The sequence below is a fragment of the Melospiza melodia genome, chromosome 6 (genome assembly GCF_035770615.1).
Source record: "Melospiza melodia melodia isolate bMelMel2 chromosome 6, bMelMel2.pri, whole genome shotgun sequence".
Lineage (NCBI taxonomy): Eukaryota > Metazoa > Chordata > Aves > Passeriformes > Passerellidae > Melospiza > Melospiza melodia.
In genome coordinates, this window is record NC_086199.1 from 26,365,596 (window position 1) to 26,388,984 (window position 23,389).

Here is a 23,389-nt window from a genome sequence, read left to right on the forward strand (position 1 = left end):
GACTGCACATATAATTTAAGATATTCATGCTTCTAAAAAAGACCACCTGGAGCTAACCCATGCAACATAAAACATGAATGTAAAAATCATATGGAAGCATTTTATTAAGAACTTTGGAAAAGCGGATGTTGTGGCACTGACTTTTACACAGAAATTTCCACTGGATGAAAATCCATATCATTATAGTGCAAAGAAATTAATTTCATTTTAATTTGAAAGTTTTGCCTGGTTTATTTCAGTATCCCTACTAAGGCAGTAGCTAAAGCAGCCATCAATACTCTACTCCTCCTCATATATTTACCTCTGCAAGTCTGACGCCCATGCTTTTGCCAAAACCCACTCAGCCAACACTATCAATATTCTCAACCATGAATTGGAATGCCAACACCCACCATCTTTTAGCAGGAATGAGGAAAGTATGTTCTCAACTTAGGAGTGAATTTTTACTGACATGCTAAGGACTACTGTACACAGAAAGTCATCCACATTGAAGGAAGAAAGAATAAAGTGAAAAATTAAAAACTCTGGACTTTCTTTTAAATATTAATATTCTTCATCAGATTGTTTTCATTACAAAGGCCGCATTAAGGATGCATGGATGCATACATGTAGAGAAAGATGCAGGGCTACAAAAAGGAGAGAGTCAGCCCTGGAGACCAAATACAAGAAGCTATTTTGATATTTGGGGTTTTAGCTCTGGACTCAAAAAAAAAACCCCTAAAATAGCTAAGAAAAATAAACCATATTAAAAGAAGATAAAAATATGCAATATTGACCAAATAATTGTAACTGCACAAGAAAGGAAGATTAATTGCAGTGTAATAGAATGGAAATGCAGTAGTTGCTGTGAGTGAGAGAAAAGACACTAATGTCATCTTTTCTATTACCTTGCTCTTAAAACACTGTTTGGTTGTTTTCCTATTTAATTGTTAAGTTTCAAGGTAAAGTTCTAGCAATAAACAACTCTTCTAGGGACTGACATTTGATTGACAACATTTTAGAACAAGTATTAATTTGTTATCAGCAGTAAATGCTTTGTGTCTCCACAGAAGTGATGGATAGAACTTTTTATGATACAAATAAAGTACCATGAGAAAGCAAATCATTCACTCATTTTTGCTAACAGAAGTGGAAGGATCTGTTAGGTTCTTTTGTGCCTTTCTTCATTAAAAAAAAAGCCACAAAAAACCCAAAAAAACTGAACTTGAAATGCTTTTCCCTCTGCTTCAGAAAAACCCAGAACCTTTCAAAGTCCTTTAACTCCAGTAGCCTAGCATATAGGACAGCAATGACTACAAAAAAATAATAATAGTAGTAACAGTAGTAGTCATAGGAATAACAATAACTACAACAGCACCAAAAAACCAACATTAGGTTTAATTTACTAAGCTGAATAGATCATTGTCTATGATCCAAACATCATTGTAATTTGGGAATTTTAAATCAGCAATCAAGCCATGTTTAATCCCAGTTTCCTGATGGTCATACCCTGAGCAGATTCTGTAGAAAAACAGAAATTCCTTTCTTAATAGTGACTTTCACTTTAATCTGCTTTCCAAGAGCAATTAATTATACAGTTAATGTGTTTGACTTGGTTCTGCCAACATACCATTCTTACAATATTTCAAAACCATAATTGTTATGAACTAGGACTCCAAATGCCTTACAAACAATTCCATATAAAATGCAAATTCTAGTTAACTGGACTTGCAATTTCAGACCTTTAAGCTAGGTTTGTTTGATAAGAATTACTTTCCATTTATCCATGTTTGTTGAAAAACATAATCTTTCTTTTATCCCTTTAGTGCAGGAAATTTCGCAGTATTCTGCCTATAATGCTTTGAGGCTGAAACAGCTCAGTAGTATAAACTTCACAACACCAGCACTTGCAAAGTATGGATTTGTATTGTATTGTAACCTGAACCAGAAAGACTTGTAGAATTGATTCTGTAGAAGCAAGCACTTAAATAAACCTTACCAAACTCTTCTGCCTTTTCTGCATCATTAAAAGTTTTATTATACCTTACTGCTAGAGTCTATACTGTTTCCAGAAACATTTAACATTTTTAATACACATAAACTCGTTCTTTCTTGAATTCTTCCAGTCCCATTAGATTTTTTTCTGAATGTCTCTACTTGTCTTTGCTAATATTCCGCACCTCAGACAGTCCAGTTTATCTTGCTATATATATATATATCTCCCTTTAATGCCGTAAGTTTTCTATAAATACACATACATACTTTTTCAAGTTAATTATTTTACTGTCATTCTGGAAAAGGACATATTTTTAGAATTTTCAGGTGCATAGGAAATTATAACTTTTTTTCTTTAGAGGTTCTAGCCTTAGGGGTTCTAACTCTAACTTTTATTATTTTATTTATTCTATTATTTTATTTTTTCCATCAAAATTTTTCCTCATGATCAGTTTCACCCATCAGTTTCCCCACTAGGCAAACAGTCCCTGAAATGCACAAAGCACATTTGTTGACACCCGCCCTCATTTGCCAGATTTGAAGTCAATCAGGACATGATCACCTGTCACCAGGCAACCACCAACTCAGCCCCAGATTCAATTCATCTTGTCTATGTCAATGAGATTCAAACTGAGCCACCTCATTCTGGGTCCCATATCTTTCATACCAGAAAACCAACAATAATTCTCATGGAGAACAATCATGTTTTACCACTGACTTCTGGAAATTTTCAGCACTTGGTTTCTGTTACATTCCAAAAAAAGTCATCATCTTTAACTCATGCAATAGGTTGAAGACTAGATACCTGTGGCTATGGCTGCACTGCCACATAAACAGGTTTACTGCGGATGAACATTATGTTTACAATCAGTCGTTGGTACTGATACATAGTCAGAGCACAACAGTAGCCCCTATATAAACAGGGATAAGATTCTCATAAGAACAATGCCTGCCAGGCAGGGAGAAATAAATTACAGGGCCATCTGAATTCTCCAGCATGAGAGCAGAAATACTGCACAAGGGATCTGGATTTGGAGACCCTTTTCATCTCTAGGAACACCACCAACTCATCTGCATCACCCTCTTTTCATCTGAGTTTTTCATATAAAACTTTGAGAAACAATATCTTAGGCCAAAAACACTATGGAAGAAAATAATTCTTACTTTGCCCTTATAGATGGTTTCCCTGAGACAGAATTGTGTAGGGGTTCAGAACAGAAGGCTGGTCTTTCTGGAAGGCTTGTGGGCTTTAGCAAGGAAAGGCTTGCACTGTCTGCCAAGTTCCTGCTCAGGAACTTTCCTTTTAAAATATTAAAGGCTAACAACAGGTAATGTTATTTAAAGTGTTTCCACAATGAGGTCATGCAGAAGAGAACAACTTATTCCTCTCTTGTAAATGCATACATATGGAGCACAAAATATATTAGAAAAAGATATTTAAATTAATGAAAGTAATTCCACTTGACATTTGGGATAACAATTACCATACTTTCCAATTATCATTATTGCTTGTTTTCTTTCCCAGAGAATTCAAAGTGCTGGACTTGTTTTCTCAACCTCAAGCCCCTCAGTATGATATGACGTCAAGTTGATTTTCAGCTTAGACTTATATACTTCGTTTATCTTGAAAATGGAACCTTTGAAAAACATGCTAGTTTAAAGGAAAAATGTGCAATTTTGTTTTAAAGTGTAATTTTTCTTCTTGTGGTTATAATTTTTTTTTAAATCTCTCTACCAATACAGACTTGAAGTAACATTGAGTGCTTCATGGCAAGGAACTTTTCAGAGTTGTATTTACTTACATTGAACAGGAACAATTTGGACAATAAATATTTCAATACACCACAAATACTTCTGAGAGAATCTGATTTCTCCTGCAACTGATATATATTAATTCCAGAGTACAAATGTGTAAAACTACCTAATTGCAGAATATGGAACTCCAAAAGTAGAGATGGCTAAACTAACACTGACATTTTTACACAACCCACCAGTCAGTCAGTATTATTTATTGAAATCCTTTTTCACTCCTCACCTCCAATCTCACACTCATCTCTTCTCTTACAGCAGAAGTAAGAGTTTTTTTTATTTATTTAGCATAAAATGTAAAGGTTTGGCATAGAAAAAAAAATTATAAATTCACTTTTAACTTGACATATCCAAAGTTGCCTTACATATTCTAGTTTCCACACGTCACATTATTCAACAGGAAATAAGACTCGTGGCCTTGCAAAAACATTTGTATCTCCAAAGACAGAAATTAACACCTCACTTCAATGAAAAAAGAATTAAAAAATTATAAGTATTTCAGTGTTATCATAGCAAATTACGAGGACAAGGATTGCAAAATTAGGCACAGATTACCAGATTATTTTCTGTTTCAAAAGAAGCAGAAATTTTAAAAGTTGGGAACTCCGTTCAAGGCAAAGGGTCATGAGTTTATTTTTATAGAGGCAGTGGTCCTGAGTAAGAACCAATGTCCCAAAGATTGCCAAAAACCAAAATACACAGCATGACTTTTCATCAGCCAAACACAATTAACACATTGAAGAAAATCACCATGCTTCACACTCCTCCTCTCCCTTCCTCTTTCCACTACTAAAAAAAAAAAAAAGAGAAAAACATGTGGCTTAGCAAAAAACTCACAATGCAGTGAAAACGAATATGAAAATTTGCATTATCTTTGAATGCTTTTAGAAACAGTTTGTGCCAAAAGTGCAATGAAATTTAAATTCAATAATTTGAAGACAATGTTCCAAAACACAAAGGTCCTCGCAGAGTTTGATGTTGGAACAGGACTACAGGGCCTAGTACCAAAATGCACAAGAGGATTTCAAGTTCCATGCAACATAAGGCACCACTTTCTGCCTGAACACACAGTAAATACAATTAAAATACTTCCATTTCTAGACAACTTTCAGAAAACTCAAAACTTTTTATTTCTAAAAACTGGTAAACAACTCATTTACTGTTGTCCTCAGAATATATTCCAGAAATGGAAGACTTTTAGAAGTATGGAAACAGAGGAGAAAAGCACTGTTATTGATAACACATTGTACATACTTTCAAAGACGAAAAATTTTATTCCTACTGACTATAAGTAATATCTTGATTATTTTCTTCCACATATATTTACACCCCAGTCTTTAAGAACTATCTTTAAACTTATCTACTATAATTGTGTGTGTATTTGTTTACAAGGACTGAAATTTGCTATACACAGAAAGCCTTTCACAATGTAGCAAAAGAAAAATGACTGAAGTCTGCTGTATTAGAGGATGTTTTTTTTCCATTTTTAGCAAATGTCAAATCATTGACTACTGCTTTTAAGATTAATAAAAGATATAATGGTTTTTAGATCACCACTAAATAAAGATTACTATGAACGAAGAAATGATTTACCAATAGTCACCACAATGAGATTTCCTTAAAGGTTACAATCATCAGTTATTTAGCTGAAACACTGCTGAGAATGCCTGGTCATTTCTTGAATAATGCATAATGTTCATTGCAGATTTGATCTGTATTATTACAATACAGATATTTATAAAATAATGGTGAAAACTATCTGTTACTTTCCAATTGCTCAAGATATTTCCATGAAGTAATTGACTCTGAAAATATTATATGGAGTTACCTGAGCCCTCATTTGCAAGCACAACTTGTAGTGATCACTACACAATAGGCATTAGAAAACAAACTCATCAGCCTTTACAGACTTCTAAGAAAAGCTGTGATAAATACAGGGCCGAGTAAAGGACCTTCCTGAAATACTGAATTAAAATTATTTAATTACTGTACAGTATTGGGAGGAAAATTTAAAACTAAGCTTTTAAAATGAATGATTAACAGAAGCAGGTCCACACATTTGGGGGAAGAAAAAAAAAGCAGTTATCTATACAATATAAGTACCTCTCAAATAATTTCCCAAATATCTGTAAGTATATTCAGAAGATTGCTTGTGCACATACTAAGAGTGTCTAGTGTTTTATTGTAGGTTTATAATCCATACTTCACATGAATGTGCAAGCTATTTATGTGAGCTTGTTTATACATATGAACTTCAAGGGCAGCAACAAGCAGCCTTAATAAATGAAACAGAATTTCTTTTGATGTAATTTCATGAATGTTTCATCAGAATGTGTTAACAGGTTTCTATGAAAGGAGAACTGGTGAAATCATAAAATATACCTGTACTATACAGTTAAACCTGCTTATGGGGAATTCATATACAATGAAACACACTTTCATCAAGCATTGCTTCAACATACTGACACATAAATAATAGTCCTACTTAGCATTAAGCTGAGCACCCAAACAGGAGGAAAAAAATGTCAAAACCCCTTCCTGAGCCCCCATACCCCTTGCACCTAAAGGAATGAGAACCATAGCACTACGTGGTTGGAGGGGCAGGGTTATTATTCAGATAGGGTGAACAGACATTAAATGTTTACCCAGCTCTTTCTTAGGGAGAAACATTAATCTAGATCAGACTAGTGATGTTGTTGTCTAAGAATAAGATTTTGTTCTTAAAATTCTTTTCTTCATTAGAATCTTTGCACAAAAAGGAAGATTTGGTATTCAGGTATATATTCCAGAAGAGGATAATGAAAAATAGATCCCAGATACACTCAAAATATACAGAGACTGGCAGAGCTCAGAGTTTCAGTAACACAGGACAGCTTGTAGAAGCACAGACAGATCATAGATTGTACAGCAGAGTACATGAAAAAATGTTTAATTGCCTGAGAATAAACCCTCATCCTGTAAAAATTTGCATATTAGATCAGAAGCCTAATGAACCATGTTACACTCATGCCCTGGATGATGTAATTATTGCTTTTTTTTCTTCCATGAGAATTATATATGATGTGGGAGATAATATAAATTAAATATATGAAAGGATGGAACTATGTCCAGCTACTAAATCGTCAGTCTGAATCTGTGTTGGTTTTTGCCCTCCATACCTCTCTCCATCCACTGAAAATTTTAACTTTCCTTGAATAATATCATTTCCTTTAAATGGAAGAGCAGGTAAATTCCTTTGCACCATCAATACAAGCAACCCTTCATGGACAGATATGGGCTGATAAATAAGATTCTATTTCTACCTCCTCCCTCAACCCTTAAAGGTGGCTTCTTTGTTTGCTATGTGCTGTATATATTCTATCTGGTTTAGTGTAGATTAAGAGTTTGTATTTCATGTTTCATGGAAAAAACCTGAAGTGCTCAAATCTGATATGCCTCTTCCAAATATATGTTCCCTTCAAACTGTGAGAGCAGTAGCTAAAATAAAGGAGTATTCTGCGTTGCTAAAGGCAGGACACCCCAAAGTCCCAGGTTTGCTAACTGATTTCTGTTACTGCAACTTAGTCCCTAATATAAAATACCTATCAGACAGAGATCACACTCACCCAGATGGGTAGCATTAGTTGAAAAAATAATAGATTACCAAAAAAAGTCCACTTAACACAGGTCATTGGAAAGACTATTTAGGAGCAACATACACACAGCCTCTATTTTGTGGCAACTCACATCTCAAAACTACTTTTGCTCCCCAACTGCTTGTCTGAGCATTAAAAGAGATCTTTTAATACTGAAAACAGTCTATTTTGTTGATAAATGCCTACTGGCTCAGAAGTCAAAATAATTTCTATAGACATTACAAGAGGATAAATATCCTAGTCTGTCAGCTGAAGATTTAAGTATTTGGATGTGATGCTTTCAAACTTGAGAAATATGTGATTCTACCTTTAATCTATGGCTAGAAAATTAAGAGATTGAGTTCTCAAATCAAGGAATAATGGCATTTTCCTCTCAAACAAATACTTATATAAAATACTAAAACAAAGCAACACAATTACAGGTAAATAATTTGAAAGAATTTAGTCTACATCACCCAGAAGACTTACAGCTGTAATAGCTACATCATAGGTTTGTTGTTAAATAAAAAATAATTAAAACAAGAGGTTTATTTCACCTTCACATGGTGTCTTTCTCATGCAGACCTCAGATTTCCACATTTGAATCCCTTTAAAGGATTTGATATGCAGGGAAAGAAGAAAGGATGAAGGTAAAAATTTCAATTTAGAGGCTACTAAAGGCTGCCATATTCTATAGTACACAACAATATTTACTCCATACCTTTTACTGATGTATTAGGTGGAGGTCCTTCCATCCTCAAGTTCCATGGAGGATCACCTTGATTAGCAAAGTCCCTCATTTTCAGATAGCTAATTGTAAGTCGGATGATGGATGCCTTGTCAAGCTGGCTGGTAATGGCTGCAGGCAGTGGCAACAACTTTGCCAACTCATAGAACTCAAAATTCTCCTTTCCCCGGCGAGAGCGAGCAGCATCGCGGGACTTTTCCTTCCTCAAAGCTTGTAAACTGAAAGAAAATAAAGAAAGTAGGACATTCATCAGTATTAGTGTTCTGTCACATTTAACCAATTTACTCTTTTCACTGCTGGTCTTCAAATTATCAGATTTTCAACATGCTGTTGCATATGGATCTACAGAATTCAGGATATATAAAATGGCGCTTCACGCTCGAATGACTGAAACTAACAACAATATTTAAGTGGTGGTCAACATATTGTGTAACTACTCAAATCACTTAAGCCACTTCCTTTTTAGCTTGACTTTCCTTTGTCAGCTGTCAGTCTCGAGAAAAAATCCCAAGAACACATGTGGGGTTTATATGTCTAGGTGCCATTGTTTCGCACTGACTCACTCACTCACCCAATTTTGCCTTAATTTTTGTCATATTCTGACCCTTGGGAGAAGGTTAATAGCAGATGATTCAAGTGTTTGCCACCTCTGGCAGCCAAGATTACCAAACAGGTTGTACACTAACTGCTGAGACACAGAAGTGTAAGTCTGGTGCAATAATGTGAAAATTCCTGTGTTTCATGAAGCTGTTCCTCAGGAGTTGTTCAACTGCCTTTGCAGTGGAAGCAGTAACCTTTGTCAGTGGGGTGAAAAAGCTGTTAATACAGTTCTGCGATTCACATTTCTGATTGTAATTTGCTACCACATACATGGCAGACTGACAACTTTCTGATCAGAATGGACCTTCTGCTTTACATTGAGCTGTTGGAAATGCAAAGACATCCATTTAGTCCTGTTTCATCAATGTATCATTTGCTACGACTAATACAGAGAACAAAGATAACTCAGATTTTACTCCTGCAATATTTGTTTAGTTGGTGTAAAACTTCTGAATGCAGTGGGATGACAATATTGATAACCACCTGCATTTTTGTAGCCATCTCTGCCACTTCAGACGTGGTAGGGCATATCAGCTGGGCCCTTAACACACAAATTAAATCCCTCCATGGCAGCTCCCATAGTATGGTTAGCATGTTACATTCCCTACACAATTCCACACCAATAGCAATTATATTTAAAAAGACAGTCTGGCTAAGAAATAGGAATGGTGAGATAAAGGTATGGGAGGAAACAGCACATCCTTACCCATAGATAAAGATACAGAATTCTGCTGAATTATATAGTAAAATACATACTTGGTTTTATAAACTCTACATGGAATGCTAGCACCTTGATTTGTAAACTATATTCTAGGAAAAAAGTGCCTGAAAAATAAGATTTCACAATGTTCATTGTAGATGCATGTCTCTCAAATTTCATATTTTAGATATCTACCATCATGGATATCTCTCAAAAGGTACAGTAAATACAACAGATAAAAGTATTTAATGTATACACAGACATATGGGAGCTACAACTCTGTGAGGTATGAACTGTCCAATTAATTCCAAGGAAGTAGTACGCCCCCACAATTCCAAGGAAGTAGTACGCCCCCACAAGTTAAATATAGACAACAGTGACACAAGGAAAAGGCAGGCAAATGTCTCTGCACAACTGCTTCCAAGTGAAAGCTCAATTTCATGGCCTAAGACTTGGCCTTTTCTACCTGTCACCACCTTTTTTTTCCTGGAAGCCAAGCCTGAGAATTCAAGTCCCCAAATCAAGTTAGTAGAAGAACTGAGATTATAGACCTGTTCTGAAACTGCACCAAGGACCTTCTTCCCAAAGCACTTAATTATGTCCCTATGTAAAATGGGAGATTGTTAAAGACCCCTAGTAAAACAAATCAGAAAAATTACAGATCTCAGCAACTTCTGAAACTGAAAAATGAGTGGTGGTTAGAAATTGAGTGGTGATAGAATATTTTTTAGAAACACCAAAGTCTAAATCCACAGTTTACAAGCCCTATAGAGGCTTCAGGAGATTGCTGAAAATGAGTAATATACTGGAATGTAGGATTATGTAAAACATTACTGGATCAGTAACACCCTGCAATGGAAGTCAGTTGAGCTGAAAAGTGAGGCTCCATGTGTCAGCAAACAGAAATATTTGAAAGCCACCTATGGTTATTCAAAGTCACACAACAAAAAAGTAGAAGGGATGGGGAGCTGACATGATAAACAAAAGAAACTCTTGAGAAACAGTATTGAGAATAACTCACTTTTTCTCCCAACCATTTGTTTTATTTTCATTTGTGGAAGCTTCATAGGGTGAATCAAGTCAAGGAATTTGTGACTTGGAGCACTTCTCTTGGCACCAGTGCCATTAAGCTAAATTAAGAAAGGGTGTCTGTGAATATGTGCACACAAGTCCTAATTTCTACTCCATGTAATTCCACTAGGGAAATACAATGTACTGTTGGACACTGCAGTTATGCTGATAAAATGGGTCCTTAATTTGGGAGCAGTGATTTCCTCAGCAGGATGCAGGAATTCATTAGATACAACCTAAACATGGCTGTTAATCCTCACTGGCACCTGTGATTCTGATAGGCAACATCAGCTTCCTTGTCAGATGCTCTTAATAAAGCAACATACTGGCACTAATAATCCCAAGAGGATGCTAGAAAAGAGGAGTGTGAAGCTCCCAACAGCAAGCAGTGATGTTGACACACGACCAAAATTCATCTTGGTTCCTATCACATGACACCAGGAACTAGAGGGGTTCTTGGAACATAAATGAATTTGTTAAGTATCAGGCTGCAAAAACTTTGAAATACACAGTCTCTTCTGCTAATAAGAAAAATGAAAGTGTGGGAAACTATAAACATGTTTACTAAGTGGCTTTCAAAAACAGTTAGAAAGCACCAAGAAAGCAAGCATTACATGTTTAAAGAGTTCTCAAATAACAGAGAAGATCCCCCAATAGTCAAGTAAATCTACATAAAATATCCACAGTACCAAGAGAGTAATAGTGGGAAATATACCTGAGGGATATAAATATTGTTCCCTCTTTGCCTCCTGTGGAGAAGGGATAGTAGCTAAGACAATTGGATCAGGGTGCATCAGGGTACAATGTAAAAGGATGATATTGTCATACAATGGTGAAACTTCATGCGTTCCCTTAAGAAGACATTTCTCATTCCACATACAGAGTCCTCTAAAGAAGACTAAGAGGTTTCCAGCTGATAGCTCCTGATAATTCTGAGAAGCAGGACCATATAAACAGGGTATTTCATGACTTGAAGACTAATGCTACTTTAGATATGGTTTCTAAAATATATTTTATTTTTCCTTTTAGGGCCTTTCCAGATGGACTGATATACAGGTGGTCTGGCTTTTACAGATGAAAGGGTACCATAAATACTACCATATAATTCTAAAATGGTATACATGACATTTCTAAAGTAGATTTTGTATTGAAGACACAGCAGATGCAGAAGACATGATAATATGGTGCTGCATAAAAGTTTTATTGGTACTCGTAACTCACTTGTGATTTCATTGTGCTTGTGGTCATTCCAAGCTTAACCTGCTCTATATTTCATTTCACATAATTTTATATACTTTACATTCATAAGTATATACATGTATTTATGTCTGTGTGCATCTCACAATCTTCACATGTCTGACCAATTGACATCTGTCACTTTAAAGTTAGGACAATCACAGATCCTAATTTTTTAGAGCATTTAATAGCAATCAAACATATTATAGCATATCAACAGACTTACTGACCTAGACAAGGGTTTTTTTAGCATATGTTCACAGAACCACAGAATATTCTGAGCTGGAAGTGACCCACAAGGCTCATCAAGTCCAACACTTAAATGAGTGGCCTAGATGGGGATGGAGTCTGTGATGTTGGTGTTATTGGCACCATGCTCTAACCAGCTGAGCTAAACTCAGGGTCATAACAATACCTCACTTCTGTGTCTCAGTTTGGGCAGAAAAAATCAGTGAAATAATTTCATTATGTGAATTTGCATTTTGAACAAAAAGAGGGGAATAGTTGCAGTTACAAATAATTTTTACTTGCAATTTCAAAATATAGCTTGGAAAGTGGTGGTTTGCAGACTTGCCCAGTTTTAGAAAGGCAGCTCACATTTACATTTCACCCACACTGTTCCCTCAGACCTGATGCAGGAGAGACCCCCCAGCAGAGCTTCTCAGAACATCGGTCTCCCTCTGCTCAGCCCCACATAACAGCTCTGCTGGGATTTACGGTACCTTCATTGGACTTGTCACAAATAGAGATTGGATTGCAAGCAACAGCCATAAAACAATGTTTGAGGGACAGATGGACTGCTGAACTCAAGATATAGGGGCTTGAGCCAATGGACAGCTTCTCTGTGTTGTGCTTTCATAGTTACTGCTCATTTCCATTCACAAGAACATTTCCATTCACTCCTCTGCTTCACAAGCAAAGAAATATGGCAAAGTCTCACAAAAGATGCACAGTATTTTTGAGAATGGCATTGAAATCTTTCCCTGTTTCAGTAGAAATTTTAGAAATGCAAAAGTATATCAGAACAGAGCAGTTTTTCTTATATACTAAACATTTTTATGCTCGTTAGCCCAGCTGTTACTGAGCAGTAGTGAATGTCTTAAGCCTCTAACAACAATGTGGATTAGTAGCAGCAACTTCACATATAGTATAAAAATAACACTTAATATCTAATAATGTTTATAACAAGCTTTATAGAGAAAGAAGCACTATGTGTCTGTGTATATTTTTCTATTAGTCTAGTCTTTTAAAGTCAAGGATCGAAAGGTCCACTATAAACAGGATCCAACTGTCTGAAGGAGAAAGTCAGATGAATGTTATAACCATTTCACAGAAAAGAAATCAGATATAAGGAAAGGCTCTGCAACATTAGAATGTATGATCAATCTGCTACAAAAATATTTGGAGATAAGTGATCCAGCCCCTTCAGCCCTCCAAAAGATACTTTAAATTATACATGTCCCTTTGTGCATACTCTTTCCCAATATAAAGAACACAAGCAGGCTTACTTTGCTAGTGAGCATAGCTATAGCACTACATAAAACAATAGATTTATGCTGCTCCTGAGTCCATAGATGTGAATTTGTGCAATTCTGTATCAATATTACTAGAAAGATCCTCTTTTTTTCTTACTTTGTTCCACACTAATATGATGTGACGTAATATTACCATACTTTGGACATTTTTGTATTTAAATCAACTTTAGGTCCCTTCCTCTGTTATTAATGACCTATTTACATAATTTATGTATTTATATTATACAATGTAGTGGATTATTATGAAAAATTGACTAATAGAAATGTTTACACATTCTGATCTATTACCAAAATAATCCATTAACTGTTCCCTCAAAGCCACATCCTTCAGAATCTTTTCTGGGGCTTCAAGCTGACCAGTGAAAACAAGGAGGGCAGTTAAGTCAATCTAAAACAAGTACATTTAAAATCTGACTTTTAACGTCTGGGAATTTCATTAAGATAATGTCCTGCTCTACTGATAGGTGACCACCCATAGGCCATGTTCTGTCATATAAAAATCTTCTTTCATTTCACTGATGTTGTGGAACAATTAAACTTCTAATGGAGTTCAAAGAATGGAATAGCATCAATATTTAGGTGACCCAATTATTTGGAATATTTATTGATTTTACTTCTATAGGAACTCTTCATATTCCTGATGTTTTTTAAAAGTTAATAGTGGCATCTCAGAAACACTTTTCAATCCAAGTGGATATTAATCTGAACAGCAGTGCACATTTTCAGACTCCAAAAAATTATTTAGACTGTAGGAAAGATGAAGGAAGTAAAGGAGACCAACCTGCCCTGCATAATTGTACATATTACAGTTTAAAAGACCAGTTTTGGAAGTCAAACGTCACCACTGGTGGTAGCATGAGCCTTAGGCTTGCTATTATCAAGGTTTTTTCTTCTGTTTTTCTAAAGGTTATGCCCTAGAGACTTCACAAATACACATGAAACTGGATATTTTTTAGTATAGTAGATCCAAAATACAAAAGAATGAAGCAAGAGAGCTAATGCTCCTGTAGATGTAAATTAAAACAAGAAAAAAATTTGCACTCAACCTTCTAAGACTAATTCAATTAGCGCTGAAAAATTGATAATGAAAGTATGTTAATATGCTTACCTCTAATTTCTACACTACATTTTGCTATCTTTGGGGATTTCTTTTCTTCTAAGACAACTTTTTGACTTGATATTTTTCCCTTTCTTTGCTTTTCTTTTTCTTTCTGCTATCCCATTTGTAGATTTCTTTTCACAAAGATTGTTTCTGAACTGAGAGTACAAGAACTTCAAGACTAATAACAGTTATCAAAGTCTAAAAAAGGACACTACTTTCGTGAGGGGAAAACCTCCAAAATCAAAAGCCACATTAAATTTTACCTTCTTTCTTTTTAAGTAGATCTGAGAAGCCAGACAGCAGATTTTTATGGATTTTTCTACTTGTTTGCTTAGGAGATCCGAACATTGCTCAGTCTCACTATTTATCAATTAATCTAGCATGCAGCCTCAAAGGAGAAAGGTCGACTTGTGCTAAAAATTCATCCATCAAAAATTCATCAAAGACTTCATCATTTTAACTTGCGAACCTTTGAACACCTACATACTTGTCAGATCTGTGGTCATAGTTAACTGGGATCTATAGTTACCACAGTGCCTACACCTGCTCTGACATGAGCTGCATGAAGAGACTTTCAGGTGAAAGTGCAGTACATAACCAAGTGAGGCAGGCTCTCCTAAAACTGCTCTTTCTATCAGACAAAGGATATCTAACATCGGACTAAGTTCCAAGTTGGTAAAATCAGACTGTTTCAATGACCAAACACTTTCCAGGGGAGCGAATTTTTGCCCCATCATAAAAAATCACCACTCTTACAGCCAAGAATTTGCAAAAAAAAAAAAAAGTGCTAAATTATCTGATACTATCATCAAGGGCCTAGTCCAGAAATTAAAGCCATTTAATGCTGTCTAAGAAAAAATAATGTTTTGAGACTTTCTTTAATGTGTGAAGAAAGCTGTATAGTATATGCTGGAAGTTAAAGCTGGAACCTTCAAGTTCAAGGTAAAAGCTCTGCTGCTTAACTAATGCACTGCTCATAGCTGTCATCATTAATTTATGTTAGCCTCTGTAAACATCAAGAGTATAATAGGCCAATTTCACAACTAAATATAGATGCACATTTTGCCCTTATATAAATGGCAGATTGCTGCTGTAGATCATCACTGCAGCAACACGTCAGTAAAGATGCACTGTTTGATGGTCTGATGCTCACACAATATATAAAACCAGTTGTAATGGTTGTTTGGAAGCAAAGTGTAACATAGCAGCAAAATTTCATTTGTTCCACAAACTCAGGATATATTAAGCTTGGCTGACAAAGACTGTTTGATGTGCTAAATCAGTTTGACCTTCATTTTTGCTTTATATTTCTCATTTAACACATGAAATGACCATTATTTTTTCACCATACAGGGAAATATGACAGAACTGATTTCTATTAAAACCTTTCTTTTCCTTGTACAAAGAAAAAATTATTTTGCCAAAAGTGCTTTAGCAATTACTGCAAAACTTATAAAAAATAATACCTATATTAAGCCAAGCTTTTTATTATATCAGTAACACTTAAAGTTGGTTTTTAGGTGTTGTGGTTTCACAGAAGAGGATTCTTTTGTTTAAAATATATAAACATGGTTCAAGGAAATGGTTTGTGTATGCTTGAACTAATTGTTAAACTGAATGTTTTATCACCAGTAAGTATCTTTGTTGAACTGTTTAAATAACAGGATTTACTTCTAAAGTGAGTCATTAAAACATAATAATAGGAACATGGCAGGTTTTTGAAGCATTACAAACTTGCCATCCTGCACAATCTTTTAAAACTGATGTACACCTTGATAGAGAAGCCTTTAAGTGAGCTGTGATACACTAGTTCAAATCCAAATTCCACAACTAGAACACTAGTGTTTTCGTCCTTTCTTTTCTTCCTATGTTGAACTAAGCAATTGCCAGCCTCCTGATAATAGAGAAACCTCAGTTTTATCAAGCAATTTTGCAGCACCCAATAAACAGCACTTTACCTTGGAGCAACTTGTACATTTCACACCTTAAATTTCTATTTACCAAATCAGCTAATCACTTCACAATTGAACCTCTCAGAACAAAAAATTATCAATTAAAGTGGTTGAAACTCCTGCAAATTATCATTTAGGAATGAAGTAATTGCTTTCATCAGGGCAGAAAAGCCCGCCAGAACAGAAATGTCACTTCAGATTAGTGTTCTCACTCCTGAAGCTATGGATGACACAGCTGATATAAGACTAAATGCCAAGACCAATCAATTGCTTTTGTGGCTCTGTTCTGAGCTGCTGTAAAAGGGGCCATTTTCTAGGATCTACTCTTCATTATAGTAAATGCTATCTCCTTGGTAACATAATTCCATTTCTCATAAATTCCGTCTGAGAGCATTGTCCTAACAATGGATGTTTGTGGAAAAGAATGCTGTTGGTTTAATGCAAAGAAATTAAGTGTGAACAGCTGTCAAAGTACTATAGCTTGCTTGTTCTTAAACATAAATTGAAGTCTTTACATTAAAAACACAATACTTTAGCAGAAATGAATGTTCTGAACTAGTGTGATATATTGCATTTGGAAGTGATGTATCTCTGATTGAGAGTTTAGACTTTTTTTTTTTGAATACCTATGTTCTGTCTATAGTGGGCACACTCATCCCTAGCAGAGATTTGTCAGTTTAAGAGAGAGTAGATAAACACTCCACTTCTTTCACAGCAGTGCAGTTAGGAAATGTGAAACTGCACAAGAAAACATGGTCTCATTATCATATGACATGCTATTTGTTAGCAGACTCATCTGTGTATAAAAGCTTTCTTTGAACTGAGCCCTTACTGGAAATATCTGTATTTCAATTTGTACTGTTCAGCTTCCTAAAATACTTAGAATCTGAGTTATGGTCTCCAATTAAAAGGATATCTGAGAAGCTAATTTGGTGGAACAGCAGCAATTTCCTGCACTGCTCTCCTCATGACTGAAGTTTGGAAACAAATTCAAGATTACAGATTTTCTTTCAAAACAGGATGAAAAGTATTCCTCCCTCAATGAGCATAAGCAATTCCAATTAACAACAGCAAGACTTATGTGACAGGAGAATATATTGCCACATATGTAAAGAAGCAATTTATCCAGCATTAAGAGGAAAAGTGCAAATCTATTGTAGCATTTCTATGGGTAACCAAAGAGCGAGCACAGGTAACACTGCTGCCAGATTTTGACTGTAGCCCAGAATGACAGCAATCACATTAAGGTATGAAAAACTGCACCCATTAGGTGATGTGGGGAAAACAAGAGGACAAGAGAGACACAGTGTCACTGCGTGTCACATCTGCCTGCCCGAAGTAAACATTGTACTTTCCACCACAGAGCCAGCTAGCTTCAGCCCAGGGTCTCCACATACGCCACACTAGAAATGCTATATAGCATCCTGCACTTTAAATATGAGCTTTACAGTTTGGCCTAACTATAAGCTACATAAATAAGTCTCTCTGAAGTGAACAAAAACTCTCCAAATTCTGATTATATGCCTTTAGTGCGTATTGTCTTTAAGCAGGAATACTGAGGGTTAGAGTTTTTATCTGCTTCTGAATTAATAGCTGTTTTTTTCCTCACCTATGTTAGAGACATTGCAGAAATTTTTGCTGGAACATTTATATCAGCTATAGCCATTATTTTCCATAGGATTGTTTTACCAGCTCTGAAATAAACCGCAGCGCAGGTGAAACCATTTTTGTTTGATATTTTTATAGAAGTTTTGTTTGCACTGGGTAGTTTATCTATACCGTTAAGTTTCACTACTGCCAAAAGGCCTAAGAGAACAACGTTGCCTTCAGGCAACTCAAGTTTGCTCTTTATTGACGACCAAAACAGGGATTTTGTTAGAGTTGGCTGTGCTCTCTGTAACTATCCCCCTCCAACTGAGCTCCCTGAGCCAGAAAAAAAAAGCAAGAATTCCAACCTCTCTCCTTCACTGCTGCCACATAAATCTCTTAGTGGTGTGCTGTCAATTACTACAATGCCAAGACCCTTTTTGAAGAAAATAACATTTTTTTATCTCCTTACCCTTTATCTCCTTATCTCCTTTGTCTTTCTTACAATTATCATCCTCATCATCTCCTTACTCTCTTCCTTTCCATCTAAAAATTATGTGTACACTGATGGGCCCATGCAGAGCACACACAAGCTGTAGTTTTGAACCCTCCTCATGGGAGTGTTTGCAAGCTTTACATGAAGAAGGGTTGAAGGGATATGGGATACACTAGGACTGCAGCCCAAAGGAGCTATTCCAGAGTCCCAGCTGAGCTTTCTGAAAGCTGACAAAGTATAACTTCAATGGGACAGTCAGTGAGCTACAGAATCACTGTCAGCCTTCATTCCCTGCATGTTTTCTGCTGCATGTGATAAAAAAAGTATGGACAGAGATCCCATTGTCATCAATACTCAAGCTACCTAGTTTTAAAATATCTCCAAGTACATCTTAAAACCCCCAAAAAATACAAACACAAGCAACAGCTGGCGTGGACGGTGGTATAGCTACCTTTGTTGACTGCTCAAAACCAAGTAGTGCATGCAAAACTTTTACTCTGCACTCTTAGAAGACCCTGGTGCCTCCAAAAGCTGACTGGTGGATTTAGTCAAGCCTGTTTTCCCAGAAGCATGAGATTCACTCAGCAAGGTGCAGTGTTAGCTGCTGAACCATTGACTCACTAGAGTATGAATGAGCCTCAAGGCCTTTCACTTTTACCCCCTTGCTTGAACCCTGACCATTTTAGTATAAATTAGTGTCAGTAGAGCACAAGACAGCAACACTTTCACAAGCAGGCATCTCTCTCACCTGTACTACCAATAAATTAGCTTTTCTTACTGCTTACATATTACAGGACAGGCTACAGCCTTCACCAACTTCCCTTGCAGATAGATTACATTTACTTTCCATTTAATGCTCTGGGACGAGGAAGAGCTTTAAGTGCCACATACACTGGTGCAGGGCAAAAAGTCATACAAAAAAAGATACTGTTAGCTTTTCATCTGTTTCACTACATTGGGGTAAACATGAAACCCACACTGCTTGCAGAAGAATTTCCTCTTTGTTCCCTTTACAGATACCTGTACTGGTCACACACATGATTGGGCTTAAGTGTTTCCTAAAGTGCCAAGAAGAGTCTGCTGTCAAAGGTTACGCACTTAACCCAGGGGGTGCCACATGCACTGGTAACTGCTGTGCTGGAGGTATGTCACCATGTATTTTAATTTTCAGCAGACCCAAGATTTAATTTCTAAACAAAGTTTACAGATATGATACAGCAAAACCCGATTCTCCTCAGAGACCACTTTAATTAGTCAGAGTAGACCTGATGACACATGCATTTTTGACGAAAGTAGTGATGTGCCAAAACTTTTCCTTAAAACACATTAATCATCAATTACAATCCTTGAACTTTAAAAAATAACACTTAGACAAAAGTCTCAGAGTTTTAACAGTTGATGTAAATCTCATGCCCTAAGTAATGCTTATCTTCTTTAACAATATTCAACTACCAGCAAGATTAACAATATCCTAAATCCATCAGATTGCATCAAAGGCATTAAAATGATCAAGGCTCGGAAATACTGTCCAGCAGCTGCCACAGTTACCCCTCAACCTAGCAGTAAAACTCCTTGCTAAAACAATTCCTTAAAAAGGGCCAACCAGTGACAGAGATGAGAAATCTGAGCGACACTAAAACACAAAGCAAAGCACAATGCAGAGGCAAGGGTCCCTTCTGGAGAGCTCCCTGCCTTGAGTGACCTCTTAATTAGCCAGCACACAAAACACCTTCCTGCAAAGTCTTACAGGTCTAGATCAGAGAGGAATATCATGACTACCTAGGAACTATCGTTAATGTGAGGAAGGCCATACAGCATTACCCTGTAATTCTGTTTTCTTTTGCAAAAGTATCAATCCTCATCTGAAAACTCCAAGATGTAAAGAATTTCTATTGCTAAGCAGCTGCACTGTTTAAATTAGCCTCACCATTAACATTTTGTGTCTTTATTTCCAATTTCAACTTTGCTGAGTTCAGCTTTCAGTTACTGAATCTTGCAATTCTTTTGTCCACTAAACAAAAGAAACTCCAAATATCTGCTATCTTCTTCCTGCCTGGCTAATTATGGTCCACGATCAAGTCACCCTCTTAACCTTCCCTTTGACAAGACACTGGATTGATTAAACAAACTGAGTCATTGTATGTTTTCCAGTGTTCATTTTAGATCTCTCTTTTTTTTCAACATAAAAAAAATAAAGAGATTTCAATACTGAATGCAGCAGCATCAATCATCATTTCTGTGTTCAATTCTTTAACTGATACATTTAAAGATTATTTTACTCCATATCTGAAAGAGCACTGTACTGGGCTACAGTGTTCTGCTAACTACTCATAAAAAACTTAATTTGGGGTTCACAGGAGAAAGAGGCACCGAGAAACAGCTTTGAACCACATTGTCAGTTATGTGCTTCTCCCTGTGTTATTCTTGGCCAGTCATGGTTTTTATGTTGCAGAAATGGAAACATAACCTATAGAGTATGTAAAATGAGAGAAAAATTCTAATTCATTAATGTGAGAAAACAACATATTTTCTCTCAGGCACGTAGAATTTTCTCAGTTGAATCAAGGCTGAGCTTCTGCAGTCACTTCTGTATTTTATTTCTGAGGGATAAAGGAATTACAAGCAGGCAAGAATTTCTTTTATACCACCTCAGAATTTTTGGTGTCAAATGGCTAAGTCAGGTTAAAATGGCTGAACTCAGAAACAAGAAGAAACATTCTGTAATATGATGAATTCTTGAGATAATCCCCAAAAAACATTATTGACAGAGATCCTCAAGACAATTAAGGTAAGATTTTCAGAACAACACAATTCTGGCAAAACCTGCTCCTAGAGAAAAGATGTACCAAATGTTGTGTTTGAAAATGCCACATTGCTGTATTCAAAACCTGTCTTCACAGGGATAATGTCAGTCAGGTAAACTAGAAATACTTGGGAGTCGAGGAAATTTAGACCCCTAAACACTGAATGTTAATCTTGCATCTTACCTGTTGATAGATCTACAAGCTCATCAGAAGAGGAAAGAGGTGCAGACACTGCTAGACTGCTAGCAATAGCTACTGAGTGATGCTTAAAACCAGCAATTGCTTAAGGTTTGTGGGTGAGGGTTTAGCTACAGAAAAGAAAGAAGAAAAGAAGCAACCATCACAAAGAGCTATTATACCTGACAGACTCTACACAAGACAGATGAAATGTGAGCTTCAGTATTCAAAAGAGAAAGGATACAATCATATGTCTGGTTAACTTACAGGAAATAGTTCCAGAGACAATTTTATACTAACTACAGTGATTTGAGCAATTTTTAAAAATAATACCAACCAATTTCTCTCCATTATACTCTGCTGGCAGAAAATAAAACATTTTTCTTTTAAATGATTGCCTCTGGTTTTGTTAAATCATGCAGCCTGTCAACATGTGGTCACCAGTTTTACATGATCTTTCTGCCTCTCTGGAAAAGAATGAATTTGCAGCCTGATCTGTGATATAAATACATAATCTGGCATCAGTTAAAATTGCTGCTATTATGACCAAAAAAAAAAAAAAAAGATAAAAACATAAGAAACAAACAACCATAATACTGTAATATGAAAAAAAAAAAAAGTCGTCAAAATGATTCATTTAACATCAAACATGACAGGGGTTTTGTTTCTCTTAAATACTATGCATGGCAATTCCTGCTATTGAAGAACTAAAAGGAAGAAAAAAAGAAGTGAAGTCTAATTCTGTCACCAGATGTGCCTGCCCAACTTCATTGATTTCAAAGGACAACATAAACCCTTAGTGCTAAGTGATTTTGTAAGAGTAAATATTTGAAAAACAGAATTAGAAAAAAATGTAGAATCCTTCTTTTGGTACACAGTTGTTTCAGGAAGCTCACAGCAGCTGAACAAATTAAATCTCCAACCTTATGCTGTCAAGTGGGAATCATGTCCTAATAATCCTATAACTGTTTGATTGGGATATAGCCTCATCTCAACAATGTGACTAAATGGAAAAATGAATAGAGAACAAAACACAGAAAGATAAAACACGTTCAATTTTACTTTACTAAACTTATGTTGAATTAACCTTTATGAGACACTGTTTTTACTCAGACAATTTGACTATTTAGCTGTCCTTTCAAACCAGGGTTTTGAGGTTTGCCTTATTTTCTAAACTCCTTTGTAAAATGATTATAGCATACTTCACAATATCCTTTCATCTCTTCTTAGGGATGAAGCGATACACAGAGTCAATCTTTATAATTAAATCATGACTGTTGTCAACAGCAGTTGCTGTGATTTCAGTTTATACAGCTATTATTTGTATTCATAGGAATGCCCGCTTCAAAATCACAAGACAGGAAAAATCATGCTCTTAAGAGCAAGGGAGAAAAAGCAGCTGAAGTGTTCCCCGTAAGGCAGAAGGAGTCAAGGTATCTGTGTGATGTCTAATGCCTTCCAGGCACTTGAAGACTCCACTGAGCAACAGGGTTTACTGTAGCTTTAATAAGGTGCAAATGCTAATTCCCACGCTGCTAGCCTGCTGACAGATACCACTGACATGACAAAATGGGATCTTGACTATTGTGGTTATATGACCTGTGGCAAGGGCTGGTAAGGATACCCCCATGTGTACTGATCCCCCCAGCTGAGACTGTCCCCTGTAGAGAAATCAGAGAACAGGAGTCTCATCATTGCCTCCAGCATCCCTGAAAAGTGACAGCCACAAACAGACCAAAACCAGTGCCAGAAACCTGGCTGAATATAAGAAACTTTTTCCACCAAGTAGTTTTTAACTGAAATGCCAAAACCACTAAACAATTCTAGAGTGTTCTATTAATGACAAGTATAAAAGAAAGCATTAGCCTAATATGCAAGAACAATAAATGTTAGGAGAACATTTGGGCAGTAAAAAGTGATGACTGTGGGACAGTAACAGAATGAGATAAACCCGGGTAGAAGTTTGATTTTCTGATTGCTTCAA

The 23,389-nt window shown here is 36.1% G+C and overlaps 1 protein-coding gene across 4 annotated transcripts in view; it reads right to left on the minus strand.

Moving 5' to 3' along the window:
- The window catches only part of NPAS3 (neuronal PAS domain protein 3), a 595,216-nt gene that overhangs the window by 407,117 nt on the left and 164,710 nt on the right, over positions 1-23,389 (minus strand). For all 4 annotated transcript variants that reach the window (XM_063160388.1, XM_063160386.1, XM_063160387.1 and 1 more), the window contains one exon: positions 8,119-8,363. In XM_063160388.1, coding sequence (XP_063016458.1) covers positions 8,119-8,363 — 245 coding nt within the window. The remainder of the gene's footprint in view (positions 1-8,118; positions 8,364-23,389) is intronic.